The sequence below is a fragment of the Helicoverpa zea genome, chromosome 3 (assembly GCF_022581195.2).
Source record: "Helicoverpa zea isolate HzStark_Cry1AcR chromosome 3, ilHelZeax1.1, whole genome shotgun sequence".
Classification (NCBI taxonomy): domain Eukaryota; kingdom Metazoa; phylum Arthropoda; class Insecta; order Lepidoptera; family Noctuidae; genus Helicoverpa; species Helicoverpa zea.
This window is the reverse complement of record NC_061454.1, coordinates 8,549,997-8,573,701: the sequence shown is the minus strand read 5'-3', so window position 1 is coordinate 8,573,701 and position 23,705 is coordinate 8,549,997. Positions and strand designations below refer to the sequence as shown.

The following is a 23,705-nucleotide window of genomic DNA, read 5'->3' as shown; positions in this document are numbered from 1 at the left end:
TCGTAGGTACGTATGTACACTTGCAACATGCAGGTCACTTTATAGGTCTCTAAAGTCCTCAATGAATACACTGCTCGTCCGCGAAACAATGTCACATAACGCATTAAGGGCGGAACACGACTGGCAAATTGAATTTTCCCACGAGCCTTCCCATCGCTTTTATTCAACAAAGAAACGTTATTTCCTTCTAAGTACATAACAATAAAATGTATATCCTGAACATTTAAGTGAAGTCTGGAGCGTTTAAAAGCAAAATGAGTGTAGAGAGTAAACTGGTTTACATCCATAAAAGCTTCGTGAGAATCTGCAGTTTGATAGCAATACAGCCTTTGGTAACAACTACGCCGGCTCGCTTAAATGGGTATTAAAGATTAAATTATTTATCTCGTGAAAAGTTGGTGGAAACTTTCTCGAGGCTGTAACAAAGAGGGCGTTCTGATAGGCGAGCGGCGATGGCCTCCTCGACGCAATGTTTTAAAATTGAAACTCGCCAAGGGGCAAAAAGTAAGCGAAACACCGTTTAACGCCATCCGTTTATTTTAGCACAAAATTATGTTCAAAGGACGATTAATTTCTCTTTTGATCCAGCACACCTCTATAATAATTACCTAAATACAATTTTGTGTTGTTTTATGGAAGGATTCTCTAAAAACAATAATGTTTTGTTCACATTGATTTGCAAGTCTTTTATTTCGCTTTCTTTATACAACGAGGTTAGTGTTCATGGAAGTATATTGTGTTTATTGTATACTTTACACGTGCGTGTTTGTGCGAGTGGTTTATCTTTAATTATGTTGTCTTACTTAGTTATCCCTCACTTGTTTAATTTGGGATTTTGTTGACACGTGACATAATTGTTGATGGCGAACTTAGGGACTCTTGCTTGTCGCAAAAGTTTAAATTACGCTAATTACTTTACCAGATTTACTGTATAGTTTAAGCAACTCGAAACCCATTATGTATTTTTTTATAATTAAAATCACATGGGAATTTAACGAGAACAAAGGAGGCAAGTAAGTGTCAAGCAGAGTCCCGATTTTCATTTATTTTACGAGAGGTGGAAAGACATGATAAGAGAAGACTTGGTCCGAGGCTTTGACTTTATGTAATTTAAACTTTTTAAAAGCATTATTGGGTCCAAACATGAAACAAACAAGAGCTTTTCAGGAAGGAACTTCAAGCATCCTAAATAAGTTGAACATTCCGGCGCTGTTTAAAGGATGTCCTTGCAGACTCCTAATTTCAGCTGTCTTTTTTGCTGTAGTTTCGATTAGCTTGTGATAGACTCTTGAACTCTTTGTTGTTCAAAAACAAAACACTTTAAATAACGTATGGGCTGTCATCGACTTTGCCCATCACTCTATTACGGCGATACATAAAATAAAAATCTCCATATACCATATCCACGAGTCGGCGGTACGTTCGTGATATCGATTTATTTATTTTCCACTTTATCGTGGTTACAGCCCCTCTGGGGAACCATCCGTCACTATAAAACCGCGCAATTGTTTTAAAACACCCACATTCCAAAGCTTTATTATCAACATTTATGAATATTAATCTTGTTTGTTTTACACGAATTTTATATCGTTTTGTTTTTTTTTTTGACACTGATCCGATATTTGATATACCTAAGTTAATAAAAAATTAAATTAACAATAATATAATTCTAGTGTCTTATTCTAAAGGTGTCGTAGCTAAAAAGGCTACTAGGATAGATCTAGAGAGATATACAATTTAAAAATCAAATGTAATGCAGTTATATTTTGAGTTTAAACTTCAATAGTTTTCAATAACTCTTTCCGTTTTATTAAAAGGTAACCGATTTAAATGTAGGTATGATTCACGGTCCTTTTAACAAGAACCATTGAACTGTAGTTAAAAGCATTCTGTGAAAATGTGAAGTTGAATCAAGTTTTTTGTATTTTTTTATTGTGGTTTACTTCGTATGGCGTTCAATGGTATGAGCGATGTCAGTTGGGGATTGATATTGTATTTTAAAATGTAAAATGTTGAAGAGGGCTTACCCGTTTTCTGGTTTCGTAGTCGAGCGCGCCTGCTACGTAGATGGCGCCAGTCATGTTCTTGACGGCGAAGGCGCCTCCTATGTTCCCGCTCGTGATCTCGTATCGAATACGCGACGCTGCAACAAAATAAACACCATTATATATTTATGCACTCCACTCACCCTTTACCCGGATTATGTACGCCTCCGTACATATTTACAGTTCGGAATGATCAATAATTCTCGAGTAAGAATTTCTCTTTTTTACTGTCAAAAATGTTAGGGAACAAAATACATGTCAGTCAAGTAGAGGCTATATATTATGCTTACGCGATATTCTGCCGCAAAGCGAATACATTCTGAAACACGAGGAAAGTTATCTTTCCAGCCACTCCGAAGTTAGAACACCAATTTCAGGCAATATCTAGTGCTGTCGACGACTGTATACTTAAACTTGCTACGTTCTACTAGGTTTTGTGTTTTGGAATATAATAGTAAATGCTTTATCGCTCTGAACAACGTTTACTTGTGCCGAGATATGTTTTAAATGTCAAGTTGAACGTTAACTTTTAATAAAGCTAAAACTTCACGGTTGGTTTCACAACGACAGCATGAAATATCATAGCTCTTTCTTGGGACGCGCGGGTACTCTATAAATTGGGTAGAAATAAAAAATAATATCTGAAAATGTTAACAGATTTACGAGTTTGCCCCTTGACTTGACGTTGATTCTCTTGGGGCGGTTTTGTAAGATATGATTTGTTATTCATTTTTCGGTATCGACATCTGCTCATTAATGTATTCCTGTGGTATTTGTTAAGCGGAAAATCTTATTTGTGAAACAAGGTTGTTATGGAACAAAATTCCTGTTGCAATTTTATGACTACATGAAAAATGTAAACTAAAAATGCTGAACTTTTTATGTATTGTTTTAAAAACTATGCATATGTCATGCGATTTGGTATGTTCCATAAACAAATCAATTCCTAAAATAATATTTAGGTACATTTAAATCATACGGTGTAACGGGGCAAAAATTGCTTTCATCAGAAATAACTAAATGAAAATTCAAAATAAACCTGTGCCGTGCTCGTAATATTGTTCCGGAACACGTAACAATTGTAATGTCACCGCGCTCCCGTGTGACGACAAAAGTGACGTTTGTCATTAAAGAATTAGACCGTTTAAAGGTCTACGTCACCGCTGCGGCCGCGTCGTAACATTCTGCTGTGTTTATTGCCCGTAAACTTGAGGCTTTCGTGTGTAACTTCAGAAGTTAGAACGATGACCGCCCAAACCGCACGTTTTCCGTTTATCTTGCTTAAATAGTAATTCGATTTCCATTACTAGTAATGTTCAGGGTTAGTAGATAAGCGGTTGTGGAACTCGGAAAGGTCTGGCACGGTCATGATTGTCAGAAGATTGCTTTCATTTCGGGTCTGGTCGTAATTTGGAAGTATTTTTGTACGGCAAGTTGGGTTGGTACGCAGTCGGTTGGATGATTCGTATTATCTCATTACGTCCGCAAAGGCAATGTAAGTAGTGTGCGTAAGTTACGCAGCTTGGGTAAACGGCTGTGAGTCACTGAAAGCCACGAACATCTCAGAGAGCCTACATCATCCTATATATTTATTTATATACTTGAGTCGTTGTGTATGTTAGCAAAAAACAAGTTACAGTGGCATTCGTAGAGTTCTTTTATATGTAAAAAATAAACGGAAATAGTTTTTATATGAAAGTACATTAGGGCTTTGCGACTTTTATAGACAAATTATGGCGTCGTTTCAAAGAGACTGAGCCTGACTATACCTACTCGTTATCATACATTGAATAACATTCTGTGTGGTAAAAAGCACCATTCAAGCATCGATAATGAAAATCAAAACGCAAAGGTCACCAAGCCGGACTGCCGAATCTGAGGTCCCGGGTTCGATTCCCGGTTCGGTCGATATTTGTGTGATGAGCATGCTTGTTGGCCGTGGTCTGGGTGTTACTATATGTATTTATAAATATGTATATATGTAGCTATATGTAGTTTATCAGTTGTGTTAGCATCCATAACACAAGTTAATAAATAACTTACCATGGGGCTAACCGACCGTGTGTGAAAAGGTGTCGCGACATTATTTTTAAAACAAGGCAAAAACATAGACTAGACATGGTAAGTATTTCTGCAGGATGAACATCAGAAAAATCTATACATTGTTGCAAAAATATTTATTTGTAAAGTTCAATCCAATCCTCTCTCAATAACTAGCCCGTATCCAAGTTTGGTCGAGCGCAAAGAATCACATTTATAATGAGGAAAGTCCGGAGCTCTTAGTATCGTTGCAGGTGGATTTGGCTTTTCACGCCATATTTATAAAGATATACGGTTCTATCCTCGCTGATGCATTTACCAAAAGTAACGGGTCCCTATGCCGGATTATGTCGGGTTTCGTCGGAATTAATGACCCAAAGAATTGACTAAAGGACATCGATATATCTCCCCTGAGGAAAATTATACCGTTTCAGGGATACACGATCTTTCCTTTTAATTGACAAGTTAATTACATTTTTCTTAATAAATGATATCGGATAATTTGGAACCGTTTGGAACGAAGAAGTCCTTTAATTTTCTGAAAGATATTTGAGGAAAATATTTTTTAAGGAAGATATTTAAAGTTTTATCTTCTGTTGGTTTCATTCTTTGCTAAAATCTGATAAAGAATTTTGAGCTGAATAAAACCTCTCTTGACTAAGAATTGCCAACATAAAACTTGTTACAATTCTGTAAAATAATAACGAATATTGAAAACAATAAAATCATTGTACGCCTGAGCACAATGTTGCGCAAGCCGTCACGCTACGAAGAACTCAAATCAAATTAAAACCTTTTTCTGAAAATATTTCATACATTGCTCTTAGCCGGCTTGTTCTTAAGTTGTTACTTATAACCAGAAAAATGTTTTCAATTTAAAATCTAACCTAAATTGCTAAAACCATGAAAGTTTAGATAAAACTTTTAAAACCGGACTGGTTGACTAAATAAATAAAAACTCGTATAAATCTGAAAATTTTATCTTTAGTTGAATTTAAATAAATATTCACTTTTTTGACGGAAACGTTACCAATTATAGTGTAGGTAAATATGTACAGCAAGCTAAAGAGAATTTTAAAATAAATATGCATCGACGCGGCAAATATGCGATTCACGTCAGAAAATCCCTTGTAGACTGTAAACCGAACGGTTTTAATAAATAAAACAGAATGGTATATTTTTGGATTATATTGCTTAAATGGGCTGCGTCTGTGAATGTAAACAATATTATTTGTTAATGAGAAACTGGTATCACGACGCACCACGAGCCGTAACGTGTGTAATAAAGTTAATATAATTAAGTGCGCGTTATGGTTTACGTGCGTGCGATTAGCTGTGTGGCGGCAGTGCTGGCACCGCGTGCGCCATTATATCGCCACCTAAACCTCGGCAACATATACTAATAAAAGCATACCGTATTCTCAGACTAATTGGCCTATAAAGCAGCACCCCTTTGTCTCCTTCCGCGACACAATTTTAAATGACTTAAAAGAACATCTCGTGTATTAATGGATCTTACTTCTGAATTACGTTTGTTTATCTTACTGCAGATGCGCCGAAGTTTGATTGATTATTTTGTCGTTTGTTATTTGTCTAGATTTTCAACTCTTCTCCATAAGACACTAGACATAATGAATATTACAATAGACTCAACCCGAGGCAGCAGGTAATCTTGTAGAGTTACAATATTCACAAAAAATGTTGCGATGTTTCCCTGTGATCTTATTTCATTTCAACGAGGAAACCCGAGGCCAAGCAAAACTTATTTTCCGACCTGACTGTTCAGCTTTTTTCTTAGTAAAACAGATAGCAACAAAGTTAGTTTTGATTGAATAATTTTTATTTACTTTAAAACTAGACTATTGAATGATGATTTTAGTAACTTTGTATAATATTGTAAAATTCAAATACCCATCTTATAAATTAAACACCACTAAACCACCTTCTGGTCTATATTAATATAGAAAATTGAATTCAAATCGTCTATAATTTAGAAAATCTAATATCGACTTCATAAAAGTAATTGAAGAGCACTTCACTGGGTCGTTTTTCAATCGTACTGATGATAACCTCAAATTGATGAATGTTACATTGTTCGATCGTAACTTTTAAAAGGGAACAGATTAGACTTGGACATAAAAACGTCATGGTTTGCCAAACGGTCCGAAGACTAGTCACTTTTAATTGTCATTTGTCACAGCGAATAAATGAAAGTCGTAAATTTGGTTCGTGCCACGTCAAAATATACGATTTTCTTTCATAGAACATAGTATTCAATAAGGCGAGTGCGGCGGTCGCCCCGCGGTAAATCACCCTCGCCACGGACGTCCTTATATGAATTTGGGTTGAGAAAGCCACTTCTTGGCTTACCGACTTTTTCTCAAGTTCCAATAGAGTACACATTCGGTAGAGAATAAAGAACATTTGTTATGCCCGTGAGGTATTTTGAAAGCCACTCATATAAAAACGAATCTTTATTGAACCCTCCTATTGTAACGTAGACATAGTCGGGGACGTTTCATCTCCATAATTAATAGCCAAAAGCCATAAATTATACTTCGAGGACATTATGCGGTTTACAATTGATAATAAATCCTAAAGCAACTGTGAGTTATGGCATTATCAAGTTGGCGTAAGTTGGCAAATCTCGCACGGGGTCCGGATTACCATGGTAACTTAATAATGTTGTATTTTAGCATAAATTTCTAAGTTAAGGTTAAGGGGATCAAGATAAGTATGTTTGGATTTTCTAATAATGACGCTGGTATGTGATGCCGAAGTGATTAAAGAAAGGCTGGAGTGTTCACGGCTCGTAATTTGAATTGTTTCCCTAATATGAGATTTTGTATGTGTATGTTTTAGTTATATAGAAATAAAAAATCACTCACACTACAGGATTGTTTTCATACTTGCGTTAAGTAACAAAACAAATACTTCTCTTAATAAACACGTAATAAGATAAGTTTGTTACACGTTTACCTGTTCCTTATTAAGTAAGACAACAAACAGGTACAGTGGCGAGACCACAAGAATAATTTCTTTGCCACCTTGAAAGCGAGATTTAGTGGCGACGGTATCACAACCGCCATGCGCCCGACTACATTGTTATGTACCGAGATAAGCAGGGATATAAAAAAGTAAAACGTCGGGATTTCTCGCCATGTTTTCACGGACGTGGCTCAGGGACCAGGGGTGTCATTCGGAGGGCGGAAATTGTAGGGAGACGGCCGGCGTGAGGTGTTTTAGTGGAAGTGAGCCTTCGGTCAAATGTCACCGGCAATGAGCAACCTGACCTCGCCGGCTCCCCCGGGCCTACTCATTTGTCTAAAGAAGACGCTCAACTGTTTCACGATCAGCTTAGTACACGCGCACGCTGAGGCGCTCCGCCGGCGACGATCATTCACTCCGACGAGGACAAAGTATTCGTGTCAGTGCTTTTGTCACACGTCGCCGTGCTAATAACAATATGTTGCTTTATGGTTCTATTTATTCCTGAATTATGGCTCTCACTGAAACGTACGTAAATGGGCCGCATAGCTTTAGCAATTACTAATGTACCGCAACTAGCTCCATTATTAAGTACGTGACTAATGTGATTACTAATGTATCTAATAACATAGCTGATATGTTTACATGTGTACGAATTATTTACAGGCAGTTGCCAGTTTTACGACCATTATCATCGTATAACACCCATATTGCTCTCGTTAATTTCACTTATATAACAAGTAAAGCAATTAGAACTGACTTAAATAACAATAAAGAGTTAAGTTTGAAATTATTATTTAATTTTAAGTGACACTCAAACCACAGCTGTGTGCAAATATGAAATTATTTTAGCTTAATACATTTTGTTTTTTTTTGTTGAGTACCTAATTATGAATTAAACTTTTATTAAAATACATTAGGGGCTGCCATCAGCAGCACATGGTCCTCTGACTGTTTACAGAATAGCTCAGTAATGCGCACTATTTTTCATAAGCGCGACGTGAGGACAGAAGAAAAAGCCTGTCGGCCGGGGTTTACAATAAAAAGTTTCAGCATTCGAGCCTGATGCTCGCATTTCATTAGGCGAGAAATGAATGCGGAAAACGACGACATTTTTCTGCAGTAAAACGAGTCTGTGTAATAAACGCTCAATGTATGCGGAGGATAAGTACACACAACAAACCCCTCGATATAAATTGGAAGACAGATAGACTAGCTCCAAATCTGGAAGGCGCAGAAGATCATCTATCACAATTTATCCAAGTCCAAACAGACAATAAAAGATTGTCCCGGGCTCATTATAGAGCTCGGCGCGGGTCGAACAACACCATGGTCTGTTAACTAGCCGATACACAAGTAGGTGTATGTACTCGCTACCCGCCTCCGGTTTCCGGATTCAATTTATTGTTCGAACAAAAATTTATTGCAAAATCCAATACGCAAACTTTTTTCAAAGCCAATTATTTCGTTCTAGCTTTTTGGGAAATATTTAGGTGTAATAGCACGCGGTATTTAGATATTTGGCCTATATTGTGCGTGCATGACCTGAATACTAGTTAAGCGTCAAAATTATTGAATCTATAATCCATATGGAAGAATCTATTAACATGTGGAAGGAGTGTGTGTCTGATTCGATAACTATCAATTCATTTGGGAGCGATAAGTTATCAAACGCGGGTTCATAGTTAAAGCGAGCAAAGTATTGACAGCTCGCTAACAGAACGGTATTTAATTAAGTTTTCAAGTTACTTCATGTATATTGAACATAATTTGTTGGAAGTCGGCCAGCCAGCGTAAAAAAGCCGTACTAATGTTTGCAGATCCGCACTGCAATGTACAAGTAAGAAATAAGTGGTGCATAAATTAGGTTATTCAGAACCTCAATTTATTTGCCTACGCCCATACTAAAATAATGTTTAATACCTACCAATTTTGGAAAACAAACGCTACAGAACTAGTGTACAAAGAAAAAATAAGGCAAACAAGAAACAATGTATATAGAAGAATATATAATAAAAATACCTTCATTTTCTCATTGGTACAATTTCGTGCGAAAAAAGAGAATTACATTTTTCATACATCACATCACAATAACAATAAAACGATAATGGCAACTTTTGTTTGTGTGCGTAATATGGAGGTTGTAGGTACATACGCGAGTCGGTTAGGTCATTGTTATCACCTCTGGATGCTATTACCGCGACATGTAGCAGCTACCTTCTGTCATGTACACAAAGACGCAAATTACCTTAACTTTAAATGGAAGTCAGTGCTTATTGTCCAATCTGTCTTGATATACGTTCATGATAATAAAAAAACCCTCGTGCTCGTGTAGATATGAACATACGTTTATACCTAGCTCATATAACTGTAACATCAAAGACTATTTTGTAGTCTAAATAGCTTCCAAGTTTCCAACAAAGAAAGGTTAGTAACTTTGCGAACGCTTATACGAAACTGATAGATTGTACTTGATGGAAACAGAAGCTAGTTATAAATAAGTTTAGTTTCGAGCTGAGTCAATTAACTTTTCCTGGGCTACTGCCTCATATCTGAAATATGGTCGACGTTGATTAACTGGATGACTTTATCTCACAAAGTATCGCAGCCACGCGTTTGATGATTTCGCAGAAAGATTGAGCCAATATATCTTCGTAATACCAAGGAGCTTTGTGCGGCATCCCGCAAATTTGGCGGAGGTTCGAAACATCACTCAAATCCTTTTAAAATTCGGTAGACAGGATTATCTAGTCCCATGTAAACAAGGGCAATGTTATCGGATGATCAGATGGTTCGCTAGCGAGACCATTTCATACATTATTCATAAGTATTGTCTTCGCTACCCGATACAAAAGGCATATTCTGTTAAAACTTGCCTTTTCAGGGATCAAGCCCCAGACGAAAAAGATAGAATAAAACAATAGATCATAACCCGTACTTAAGTGTATCTAGTTTATGGAGATCGCAGAATACTTGTTTTTTGTTTACGACAAACTATATATACTCACAATAAAGAAAAATAAATAATTTCAGCTTATGTAATAAAACTTACTATCCACCTTAGGTGCGTAGTTCGCGAAGTTTGATAATAACAAGTTTGGTTTTATTACAGGAATATTTGAATTACCCTTAACGACTAATTACCTGAAATACTAATAAGGCTGAAACTGAACTTCGGGTGCGTATAATTCACGTTCCCCATGTAAATCTCAGAAGGACTCCCGGCGGAGTTTTAATAGTCCTCTAAATACCTCGTAGCGAAGGTAGGCGCTCGGAACAGTCTTGTAATTTGCTCGCTAGCTCCACTTCAGAAAATATGCCTACTTCAAATAACCGTACGTTTACATTTACATTCTAAAATAATAGGGCTAAGCCTAAGCCGAAGCATTACTACTCGTTTTCTCCTATTCGTCGTATCGAGGCAGGCCAGAGAGGCGCTGTTACTGTGGCTTATGTTTTTGTGTCGCGCTCCTCTTGTTATGTTTTTGTGTCTCTTTTGTGTTAACGTTGAAATATTAAGTAATGAAAGGATAGAAAGTGTGTACCTACACGAAGAAAAATGGAAAGGGTGCCTTTTCTCCTTACGGTAGGGAAATTTCGATGGAAATATATTTACATAATATTTATCCAAGTTTTCTCGGTTCGTTAACACAAGCTAGTGCCGCTTCATTAATTCTCTCGTAAGTTTTTACGACATAACAACGCGTCAGCGGTATGGGTCAGTAAAAAAGGAATGTAATTTTAGATATATCAGATATAGCATGAAAGCGTGTGATGCCGACGAAAGTAGGACCTAAATCACGAAGATCGTGTGTAGGGACCTATTTAAATTCAGACGAGATGTGTGAAGGAAGGCTCGCGTGATTTATGTAGGCTTTGGGGCTTGCTATTGTAAAAGTTTAAATATGTGCGGGCCAACGGCGTCGGGGCATCGTCTGCGAGCCCTGACGGCCGTGTTATCAGGGACGCTATGCTAACGCGGGGACCCGACGCCGGCGCCGACGTGACTCCATTTAACTTTGGAACCATCTGACACGATGCTAATCCGGGACCACGTATTACTACACCCGGTCTTACTCGCATGAGGCGAGTTAACTCTTCATATCAAACTAATACGTCGTATGCTAAGCCCGTTGCAAAGTTCATCAATTTTGAGTAGACACAAATTAATCGTGGTGCGTAACATCAGAATTTTCGTTTAAAATATTTTTGAAGTAATGTCTGAAATGTGTGTCTCTAGGATAGTGAAATGTATATAAAATATTGAATACGTGAATAGCTCAGAATCCTATTGAATTCAATTTAGGGTAATATGGTTGGAATAAACAATTGGCTTTAGTGTGGGTATATTAGAGGCGAGGCGGGCGCCGGGCGCTGGTCGCAGCTAGGCGCGAGTGCCATCGCTGCTGAATAATTCACGACTATCGAAGTGTTTAGGCGTGTGCGCAAACACCGTAATATTCATCCAACATTTGTATTATTGTCGCACTCGCAGTATAAACCTGCGGTAAAAGAAATACGCGCTACTCGACTGTAAACAAACACTGATTACAACACAATAAAGCTCTGTTCAGAATAAGCTAACACTCGTATAAATAAGAAAACAGAATGATATAACGTAATTTATATTTTTCAAGTTATAGATGCTACTACAATGTATTATTTTACAAGGTTATATTATAATTAAAAACCGCAGAGATTTTTATATAGAAGTAGCTTTTTCTGTGTTTTACAATTCATAAGTCTTGGGAGACTGTTCTTGGAAGCTTTGAGAGTTCTGAGGGTAAACAAACTCCACAGTTTTATAATATTAGAGTATAGATAGATTAGTATAATACATACTCAATCCATTCCAACGGTCAGCTTTGAAGTGTTACAAGTAATAAACCCATTCGTTAAGGGTAGACACATATGTAGATAGAATGAAATCTTTTTACAATGTTTTGAATTGCACATTAATTTCACTCGAAATTTATTTATTCACTACAGATTCTAGTAATCAGACATTTGAAAATAAAATAGAAGCGAATGGAATTAACTTTTTATCCGATAAATGTTTATTTTTTCTTTATTTGAAAGCAACATACAATATGTTATGCACAAGTCCCTAACAATATTGGAATTGACTCAGTTCAATCTAAATGTGTTTGTGCTAAATCTGTATTTACCACACCAGTTTCATAAAGTTACATTTTCATGAGTTTCTGATCGTGAATTTAATCCAGTGTTGGGATCTGGCTTCACTGGCAAACAACAAAGGGAAACATGAAAAGCCTGTCACTATCTGCGTTCTGTGTGTCTGTCCTACTATATGACTGTATTTATATATCTGTACCTAGTACAGTTTCTGTGTTTTGGGTTCAGTTTTTATGTCTATAAATCTGTCAAATGATAAAAACCTGAGATACAGATAACGCGCCTAAACAAACATTGTTTAAATGTAAAGGATGAATGAGAAACTTCATAAAGCTGCCCATTTATCTACCCCTCTCATCCTAAATTATACAGCATTATTCTTTTGAAAACAAGTGTAGCGGAGAAATGTCGTCACGGTTTTTATCGCGGCGCGGTGGCATGGTGGGCACGCCGGGATTATGCGCGGGACTTACAAAATATCTTGTTCAGTGCGGCCTGTCCGAATTTATGCTGTTATAAATTGTTGGCATGAAACAATGTGTGAGCGTGAGTCGGCCGCACGCATTGCGCCTATCCGTCTGGAATCTGAATGCGGATACAATCGTTCAGCCTCATACGAATTATCTCGGTGAGCGACACTGAATTCCCAAAGCATGAAAGCCCCATCAAATATGCATATAATGTATGTTATCGGTATTAATACTGTCATCAGCGCGCTCCGCACGGTTTCATCCATCAATGTAATCTGTTCAGACAGGTGTCCTCGCCGAGTGATGAATTTAGCGCCTGTAGATAGGTGAACAATCATTAAGATGCCAAATTTTGTTGACAAGCTCGTCTGCTTCAGTCTCCAAAATCCATAGATTTTGCTCGTTATTGTGTAACAAAGCTGTGAATCCATTTCGAAAAGTCTAGTGTTTCAGCCTTTTCCAGCGAGTTAGTTACATTCGAAACATAGGGCATACAGATGTTTTATTTTTGCACTGTACAACGTCAGTGTTGCTCGAAAAGTTGTACGGAATAATAAACAATAGACAGAAGGACATACAGGCAGACATAAATTCCCAAAATGATTTATTCGTTATGTGTGGGGCTATCCTGCTTTTTTTTTTTTTCAAATGTTGCTGACTTATTCGCCTCTGCTAAGTAGTTTCATAACAGTAACACTACTATTACTGTAACTATTTATTCATAACAATATATATTCGTTTCAGTTGATATCACCGAACTGAATCAATAAACAAAGCGTTTGTTGGTATAACCTTATTGAAGTGTTCATTAAGAAAACAAGCTTCGAATGAAACAAATATTTTGTAAAGCAGCTAACAAACCCTGCCATTGTTTTATGCACGGAGGTGGTTGCAAAAAGGCGACGGTAACGGGCCGCACATCAAAGACAGCAAAAATCTAAAGAGAAAGAAAAGTTCCAAAACAAAGCTAATAAAACGATAAAAACAGCGGTGAATTTGTAAGAGGGCAGGGCAAAGGTCTTCTGAAACAATGTGCCTCGGTAAGCAAGCCCCTCGCGAGCTTGATTGCGCCACGCAGAAACAATTCACCCAGATCTTACAACTTTGTTGTTTCCACTTTTTGTGTAAAAATATACATGCAGTGTAGCGATGGCTCGCCATGTCCCTTGCCTACTTTGTATATCAATTTGGTTAAAAAGCCACGTATTTGTATGATTCACCACGCGGGTGCTGTTTCCACTATAACTTTTCGTAGAATACTCCGCAATTTTAGACACGCAAGAATAGGGACTTTAAATTCAAGGCAGGAACAGTCGTAGCAAATTCATACCAACTATTTCTTATGAGTGGGATGGATATGAATTTATAAGCAACAAGATTCAAAAATTACATATATCGGAGTAGTTGTGCATTCCGAATGGTACGCAAAGTAACACGAAATGCATGAAAGAGCTTCGCAGTTGAATATTTTTAAAGAGTGGGTAAACATTCGTTACTTTTCTTTTGAAAGTGCGGGGAATGATATTGTAGGGATACAGCAGTTTTACTTTTGTTTACATTGAAAGTGCAGACGTGGTCTGTGGCTGTGCAGGAGGGAGCACACGTAATGAACGCCTTAAGTTGTTAGCGAGAGCAAGTTCCCGCACGACCGCACTAACGCATCGTTACGTACTTTCTCTGTTGCCAGCTCAGCTCACCGGATACTTCGCAACTTAAAACGATTCATTACTTCAATTCCATCAAATATTTTACTTACTAATAAATTTACGTTGTAAAACGTGAAACTTTGTTGAAATTACAACAGATTTCGTTGAATAAGTAAGCAAGTAAGCAATTGTAACTTGGCTGTAACCGATCTTTCAGCACTTTATATTTTACAAGCTTAATATTTAAGGTCATTTTTATACTTTACACTTTTTGTGTAACGACCACATAAATCACAAACTTTAGTTTTGTATGAAAAATGTTGACATAAAAATAAATTTGGTTTTCTTTAGTTGTTTATTCAGAGCGTTTATCATGATTGGTGAATCAGAAAACAGAAGAATATTTTAAAAGAACAAATGAATTGTAATAAGTAGTAGTTGATAAAAAAAAACTCATTTTTTAAATAAAACAAAAAACGAACAAGATTGTAATTTTGATCGATGTAGTGAGTTAATGCGAATTCAAATATAAAGTACCGAATTGTGTGATGTGGCTGTCCTTCCACATAAAGGAGAACGCTCATAAAGGAGGTAAAATACGTACCTACGAGTTTATTCGTAGGAGAGCGGTAGTCTGTCAATAAAGCCAAGGCTATAAAAACCTCCCAAAATTTACTTTTCTATTAGTTCTGCATAGTAAATATTTTGTGAAAATCTATTGTCTCAAAATTTATTCCATATAGAGAATTGGAAAATCTGTCCCGGATGTTAAAATTTTCAACAAAGGATGTAAATTTACATACGTGCTTCACAGCGAGTTTTTCTCGTGTATTTTAGGCAATAACTATTACAGCTGAACTGGTACGTTAATAAAAATACGCATTTTAAAAGCTGACAGTATTTAAAATAAATATTCAAATCAAATGCGTTATGCCTACATATGTACATGTTGCTATGTCCACAGCATGTGAAATGCGTGGCTTTACAAATGTTCTGTTAGAACTATACAGGGCTACTGGTAAGTAGACCGCATCCTTTCATGAGGTGATAGTATACGTCAATACGGACAAATTTGACCATGGCATACACTGGACAAAAGTTAACCCGTTTGAAGATAATCGAATTTCAAGATCTTTTCTTGACAAGTCATCTAGGTACACGTATAAATTTTTATTATTAGTTAAAAGTCTCGTTTTTTGCGGATTTTTGTGTATTTTGTGCCTTTTTGGATAGCTGCATAAATTTAGATGCTACTAAAAAAGTAATTGTTGTTCCCTATAATTTCCTCTGTGATTTGTACAGTTTTATGGTTTTTTTATTATGAAGTGATTCATCTTCTATCCAAAAACACACAAAAACGAGACTTTTGACTAATAATAAAAATTTATACGTGTACCTAGACGACTGATCTTGAAATTCGATTATCTTGAAACGGGTTAACTTTTGTCCAGTGTATGCCATGGTCAAATTTGTCCGTATTGACCTATACTATCACCTCCTGAAAGGATGCGGTCTACTTACCAGTAACCCTGTATATTTTTTCACCATTGACTCAATAAACCAAAACGAAGCAAGACATTACATTATACATTAACATTTCGGTTTACCTAGTAAAAACTTTATTACATACATACTTTACATCATTGAAATTGGCGTTACTAAAAATATTAGATGCTAATTTTATTACAATAGGCATCAATTATGGATCCTAATGGCCACCTCATAGTTTAGCAAGTTTCTGCGCTCCATTAGCCAAAATTGCACATCAATGCCCTAAGGAGACTTTTAGTGATAGAATTACTCTAAGAACGTGGTCTGCATACATATTACGAATCAGAACAGTTCTCTTGTTCTTATATGTTAAATATTTATGTATTTCGCTAACTGTTGTCGAAAATCGTATTAGTGTCTGTGCGAGTTCGCCAGATTGCGCGATGTTCGCTTTTAATTAGTTTCTGTCGAAGTCTATTCGATGCCAGCGCAGCGCCTCTCAAAGAAATTACCGAGCATCGGAGCAGACTATTGAGCCCCACTACGAAATAAAGCTCACAAAGGAGAAAAACTGGAAAGTCGAGTACCTATCGCAGCCTACTTACAAGTTTTTGTCGCATTCAAACAACGGGAAATCATATTAGGTACCTGCTCTCGCTTCAAACAAAGCAATTAATAACAAGAACAAACAGATTTTGTTGCATTTACCGAGGACGTGATTTTATTATCACAAGTGCCAGACAAAGTTAAACTAATTTTCAGCACGTAGACTTTCTATATTAAATTACGACGGCTGCTGATCTTTCGTCGGTGAAATCGAAAATATCTTTAGGATTTTTCTGGAACAAATCACAAGAAATTGGTTTAATGTCGAATACGAGTCCCGCTGACACAGCGGAAAGGCCAATATTCAAATTTCTACTGTAGCTGCGGAACGCATTCGTACAAATAATAATATCGTATTATTTGATGTCGTGCTTTAAATTATGCGATTATAAAATTAATGTCAATTTAAACGTTCATTGTATGTAAGCTATTACAACAGCTCAATTATTTTTACATTTCTGATAATGAAACTGATACTTTTTGCAGTAAGTTTTTTTAAATTAAATTAACGAGTTGAAGTGAAATGTATGAAAATAAAATAAACTTTTATGACGTACCAAATGTACGATTCGCGGCAATTAAACATGAATCGCGTACAAAGCAGCACAACTGTATGAACATTACAGGCACACAACGTCATTATGTCCCATTGCGTGATCTTGATTACATCGGGCGCGGTTGACGCGGTCGCTTTATCTCTTGCATGGGTCACAGTGATAGCGAGCCCCCAGCCCCGCCTGGACTTACGCGGCCTATCACACAACTACCATAACACCGACTACTACAATTACTACACTGGTTTATGGCCACGAATATGTCTGAATTAAAGCATCTCATTACTATGATAATATGGAACGGGAACATAAAAAGATATTAATTGGGCACTCCTGACGCCCAGACCGGTAAAATTCACGATTGTGCAGGTCCGAAACGGAAAATATGGTGAAATAGGTAAGAGCTACGAAAATATTTTTGCATAGAAAATAGTGTATGCAGCCTGGCTGCGTTATGAATGTGCAGCACAATATGGCCGTCGCCTGTGTTACAAATACAACAATAAGCAGTAGCAGGGGACAGTTAGCGACACGTGCTGCACTCGCACAGGACCAGGATAAATCTACTCGTTATTTTACAAATAAGCCAAAAATACACGGACTTTTATACGAATTTTACCAAAATAATCCTTAAAAGTACATAAAACGCGGCGTCACTTGTCCGCCTTTCAAATCTGAAGCCAAAATTACAGCAATAAAGTTGTCCAGTAAAATACACAATTTAGCTGTTCATTCGGTACTTTATTGAGGTATCTATTTTGATTATGATCAGATTTAATGGCGTCACATAAATTATATAGTTTTATCCGAGAGGAATTTAAATGTAAATTATAATGAATGGACATTGGGCAGAAATACAAATAAATATTTGAATGTTTACAAGATTCAGATAATTATGTTTCAAATGTGGAATCACCAATCAGTAAAGTTTTTTTATACAGTGCGAAAACAAAACATGCGAAAATTGTACGTAGAGACACCTGCATCAAAGGTAACAAACAAAACATCGTTACCATCAGGTAACGTATTTACAAATGGTACCTACTTCATTGCCCAGCTAGAGTATTGGCAACTTTAATTGCTTAGCGTGACTTGCATTGTAATAGAACATTCCAATCCTTAATCGAACAAAATACGTAAACTGTCCGTGAGCCGAACTGTTTTTAATTCAGAAAGCGCTCGCTCTCCTGACTCATATAAACCAGCACGTTAGTTGATTTATCGAACACTTAAACCAATGTCCCTCGAAATTCAAGTGTGTTAAAACGAAGAGCACAAACATTTTACCTGATTTATTCTTAAACGTACCAATAAATACTCGGTATCCATGATCAGTACTTCCAATATGAATGGTCTACAAAACCAACCAGCCGTTTTATTCAAATACGCGCAAATCGGAGGAAAAGTTTTTTAATGCAGAACTCCATCTTTTTGAAAGCATTCATAATAGTAAAGCTTGTGGCACATTATAGCAGCACTGCAACAGCACGGCTCCACACCAGCATTTAAGTTGTCATTCAATTTAGAGCATTAAATCGTGTATATTATAATATATTTCGTAATGTCAATATGAAAAAGCCAACGGCGAGCAGTCAGCGTGCTTGCCGCTTCCACACAACTCGACTCGCCGCCCGCGTGCTGACCTCATGCGTACAGCGCGCCAACGGCGTGCTAATTGCGCGCCGACTCCGAGCCGGCAGCGAAACAACGTCATTACGTCGTGTTCAATCATAATCGTCTTAAAATAATATTGAGTTTGCTGTGACAACAAGCTTACACCTCGCGGGCGGCGCGCGGCCGGCGCGCCGACGGCGAGCGGCCAGCGCGTGGTTGGCGCGCTGTCCGCTCGCCGTAGTCTTAATTCGAGGCGACGCCGTGCTGCAGCCGTGCTGTTGCGGTGCTGCTATAATGTGCCACAAGCTTAATTCCGTGTATAAGCGAGAACCGTTTGTGGGCAATGAATTTAAAATTGAGTTTTACAAATTACTCAAAGCGGACGGTATGACCGTTCCGATTTCACGATCCATTGAGCCACCGCCGAGACTGTCCGACGCTCTAGGGTTTATGGCAAAGAAACGAAAATGGACAATGTAACGAGGCCGGTGTCGGATCGAGATGCAAATTAATACGCGCCTCTGGATCGAGCACATGAATATGCATGGATAGTCCGCTCGTTCCGGAATAATATCCGAGTGGCCCGGACAGGGTCCGACGCGCGCGCGCCGGCCAGCGCGACCCGGCGCCGCCCGCCGTCGCCCGCTCGCGCCGCACATTCATGCAGATTATCCGAACACCATCAAATTACAAAAGCGATGTTAATACTAAGGATCACCGTATCACCGCACTGCGATGCAGCATTATACTGCGCTATGGCAGCGATATCATTAGTATCTATTAATATCCTTTGTCCTACACAGGTCGACCACCCAACAGCGTGCTATAAATCATGCACAGTACTGCGCTATGGAAATAGAACCGTGAGATTATGTTAATACAGCATAATATTTGTGGTCGCCACATAGTCCACATGTTTACCAACACAATAACCGCACTAAGCTACCTCCATTTCCCAGCTACAATTATAATAAATTACTGATATCGGAAAATATATTTTCTAGAAAATGTTTGTGAATGTCTGCTGTAAGATGGCAGGCAGAAGCAATAACGCTCGTAAAAGAAGACAACTTCCTGCTTTCCGGATTTTCAGCATTCAGTTTAGCACAGCTCAAACGCATTCAGACCTAGATACTCGTAAAAGTGTACTTATTATTGAAAGTTGGCATCTTTCCACTTTACCTAAATATAGCTGTGTGGTACAATTGTAAGTAATAACAATTTGGGGAAGAAGTATTGCGTGCCAAAAAAATAAAGCTTATTTTCTAAGACATTATTAAAATTCATGGATATAACGAGTGAACAGGTTTGGGGCATTGAGAGTTAATTGGGATTGAGACGTGATCGAACATTTGAGCGGAATACAAGCAAGGTGGATGATTTAGAGGCTCGTCGTGAGGCGCGAGCGCGGCTCGGCGGCAGCGAGTATGCCGTCTCGGCTGTTATCACGTCGTGGATCTGCGTCGGCAGCATTCCGGCGCGTCACGATTTGGCCGGCATTCCCCGCGCGGCTGCTCAGCGTCGCGCGCCGCAGGAACAGGTGTACGTACTTTATAGCAGTTTACACCATTCATTACTTAAAGTGACGCTGTTCTCGGAATGGTTTTTGCGACAACACTGCGGCTAACGTTGCAGCTCTGTTTTATTGTTTTCGTGCTTGTCTACGTAATGTCTGCTGAGTGAGCAATTAAGTTAGGTAAACAAACGGTGCGCAGTAACCGCCACAATGAACGACCGGCCGTAATCTCTGGTGGCGACTAAATTAAAATTTGCTTATGTTATTTCTAAGAGGTAATAAAAGGCGTTTGTGGTAACGGAATAAATACGTCTAGTACGTACTTCATAACAGGTAAAAGTTTCATATTTCAATTAACTCGATCGGCAGGACGGTGAGCTGTATGATTAGTCCGCCGGGATCCCGTGGTCGACGACGGAAATGAACGATTTGACGTCGCCGACTCAATTACCGACACCGGTAGAATTACTCATATCCCGATCGCGTCGCTTGCTAATCTCTGTCACCCGCCACTAACTCCAAGAGCTCAACTTAACTAATTAAACTACGCACTATTATGAGGGCATTATTTCGCTAGAAGAATATAATTAACTTCGGACTGAAGTTCTAAACTTTATTAATTTCGAATAAGTTATTCTATGTTCAAAACAGTGATGAAGCAGTTACCGATAAGATTTCAATTAATTTGTAGTAAAAGCGCACTGCTTCAATTAATGTTCTTTTTTAGTGAGGGTGGCGCGCAGGAGGTGGGCTCTGTGTGCCTCCTATATTCATTACTCTTCGACTCTACACATGCCGATGTTCGGTTTAATTAGTTTTTGTTCGCCGATCACCATCCTTTAAAGTACCCGCCTTTAAAGGAACGGAAAATTTAGTACTCACGAACTTTGGCAAAGGCAAATCAAGCAATTTCTTGTTGGAACTTTTTGAATTCTTATGAATTAATATTCACCGTTATTGTTGAATTTTCAGAAAAGATTAATACAATCTACATTTATGAAGGTAATGTGAGTAGAATTATTTTCATAAAGGTAAAACCCAGTGGATTTAATAATATAATACCTTTATTTATATAATTGTAACTTTTATTTCGAATAACATATAGTGGAAAAGTCTGTTAAAGTTTGGTTATAAATTTTTTCAATAAGTAAAAAACAAAGCTGTACACTCCGAGACCGTTGTTTCTTAAATTAAAATCAAGTTTTTAAAAAAAGCAGAGCTACATAGGTACAACATGGATCGTATAACAATAGCTCGGCTAATGATCGTAATGAATCGATACCTAAGTTAATTAATAGGACGACCTCAGGACAGGACGAAACATGGGGCGGCAAGTTGGCAAGGCGTATCGGACCGGTCGCACATGAATAATTAGGCGGCAAGTCGAGCCCACTCGCCGCCGTTAAAAAGAATTATTTCGGCTAATGTTCGTCTCGACTGCTGGCGGGCCCAGCGAGCCATTTGTCACAGCCCTCAGCCGTGGAGATGTTTATTCAAACGAGGAGATTTTATTGCAACCACATAAATCTTCGAGCCAACGAGAGATGGAAGTGACATGGTCTCGTTATCATGCCACAATGTGCTTTTTGCGTCCGTCCATGCTTCCCGACCCTCATATTACAATCACATGTATTAATAATTTCTACATTAACATTCCTCGCATCGTAAATATTCTTATTTCTTTTGTTTTTACCGACATTCGTGTAGACATGTTTGTGTGCATTTATATGAAATTTATGGTTTTCAAATAACGGAATTCATAGCTAAAGCTTCTTTTTGTATAACAATGAATATTAAAATGAGGATACTTTTGAAACTGTGCGGTGCAGCAATTGTGAAATTAAAATAGGAATTGAAATACATAATTATGACGTCCGTTGCGGCTTAAGCGAGTTATTCATTCAGCTGACCGTGTGACATGCGGGTGAGCGGCAACCGCACTACATGTCGTTATCATGTCGGACATTAATAAAACTCTACCCAGCAGCGATTCTAACGAGCATACCACAAACTTGGCCCGCGGGGAAATATTCAAATGGTGGACTGAGAGAGCAGAGAGCGCGCACAGCGCATATTGACGCGGGTAATTATCGCGCCACGAAGATCGCGCGTCCGCCGTCTGCGCTACAGTCGTAACCGCTGCACGTCGGCGCCACCTCCCCATGCGGATCCTTTACTTATAGCAGAATTTTATGGTAATTGCAACCATTCATCCATACTCAAGCATTTCTCTAAAAATATTTTACCTCTGCAAGCAGTCATAAACTTTTTACGAACGTAAAAGCCACGATAACGGCATCGTACTGCCGATCGCAACTAATGAACATCGAAAGTACATTTGTATATTTCCCTTCGACAAAGAATTCCAATAAGTCTACGATGGCTTTTAATCCGGAATATCCGATTAGTTTTCGACAAACTGGATATCCTTAAATCTTGGGTCCTGAATTAATCGACTGTTCCGTGAGTCTAATTACCGAGATAATGGTCCCGAGGTTTCAGCATCTCGATAATAAATACATACTAAACACGGTCCTCGCGCAAGCACTGCCAAGATAAGCTTTTAGCATTTGTGTATTTAAATTATGCCAAAGTTTAACTTAGTTCGTATTGGTGGCTGCCAATTTATAATAATTTTGTTTAATTATAATTTGAGTTTATGTATTAGTTACAGGCCAACAAGACGTATTGTTTGTTTGAGAGAAATGCGGAATGCTATCGTAACAAGGAAGCGCAATTAATGGATGACTGACTGTGAGTCGGAGCATAAGGCTGTAACCACGGCTGCTCCGGAAGATAGAAACAGATTCTAAGATTAAGCCCGACTTGTGACTGCGCTGGCTTGCACATTCGTGGAATTGTGGAGTTAGAACAAAGCCTGGTTATCCTTTGCGATTGTTAAAGAATAAGGACCGCAGTCACAGCAAATGCTTTTATATTTTTTATCAAAAGACTTAACCTTGAATCTTTTTAATATATATATATATGACATTCCTCTATAAGAAATATAAAACACTGAAATCAATATCGGTAGGTACTTTTTAAGTTAGTATACCTATAATTAAGAACTTATTTTTTATTCCTTAGTAAACGTAAATTTCTAGTTGTATGTAAAATACAATACACCTGTCATAAATTCTGACAAATACATAAAAGATATGCGCGTTCTATAAAAATAGTAGCACTGGAAAACAACAGTTGCTTGTAACATATTGTAGCTATAATACTATCTGATATATCAATCGTAATGTTATTCATGAATGTTAAAGCGGGTATGTAACGTAGGTACAAGAATTACTATTCAGTGGCTCGGCAGCATAAGAAATCATGACTGATTTTACGATTCCCTTGTATTTTTACAGCAGCAGTATATACACCCGCACTCTATGTTTACATAGCACGTTAAGAGGATTATTGTACCCCAAACTGAAATAAGCATAAGACGTTTTTAATGACGTATTTGTCTGGGCATGATTGTGTTTGAGATAATCCAGATTACAGATTAATAGGATTCTTCTCTCGAGGTTAAAAGTCAGACGGATGTCATTACAAGAGAAATGATTGAACGTACAACATTTCACTATTATTCCTGGAGGCGG

General features: G+C 37.9%; 1 protein-coding gene across 8 annotated transcripts in view; it reads right to left on the bottom strand.

Annotated features, from left to right (window-relative positions):
• The window catches only part of LOC124645630 (neural-cadherin), a 259,856-nt gene that overhangs the window by 16,441 nt on the left and 219,710 nt on the right, over positions 1–23,705 (bottom strand). For all 8 annotated transcript variants that reach the window (XR_006986257.1, XM_047185444.1, XM_047185443.1 and 5 more), the window contains one exon: positions 2,028–2,143. Coding sequence is in view for 7 of the 8 variants with exons in the window: in XM_047185444.1 (XP_047041400.1) it covers positions 2,028–2,143 (116 nt within the window). In the remaining variant the exon portion in view is untranslated. The remainder of the gene's footprint in view (positions 1–2,027; positions 2,144–23,705) is intronic.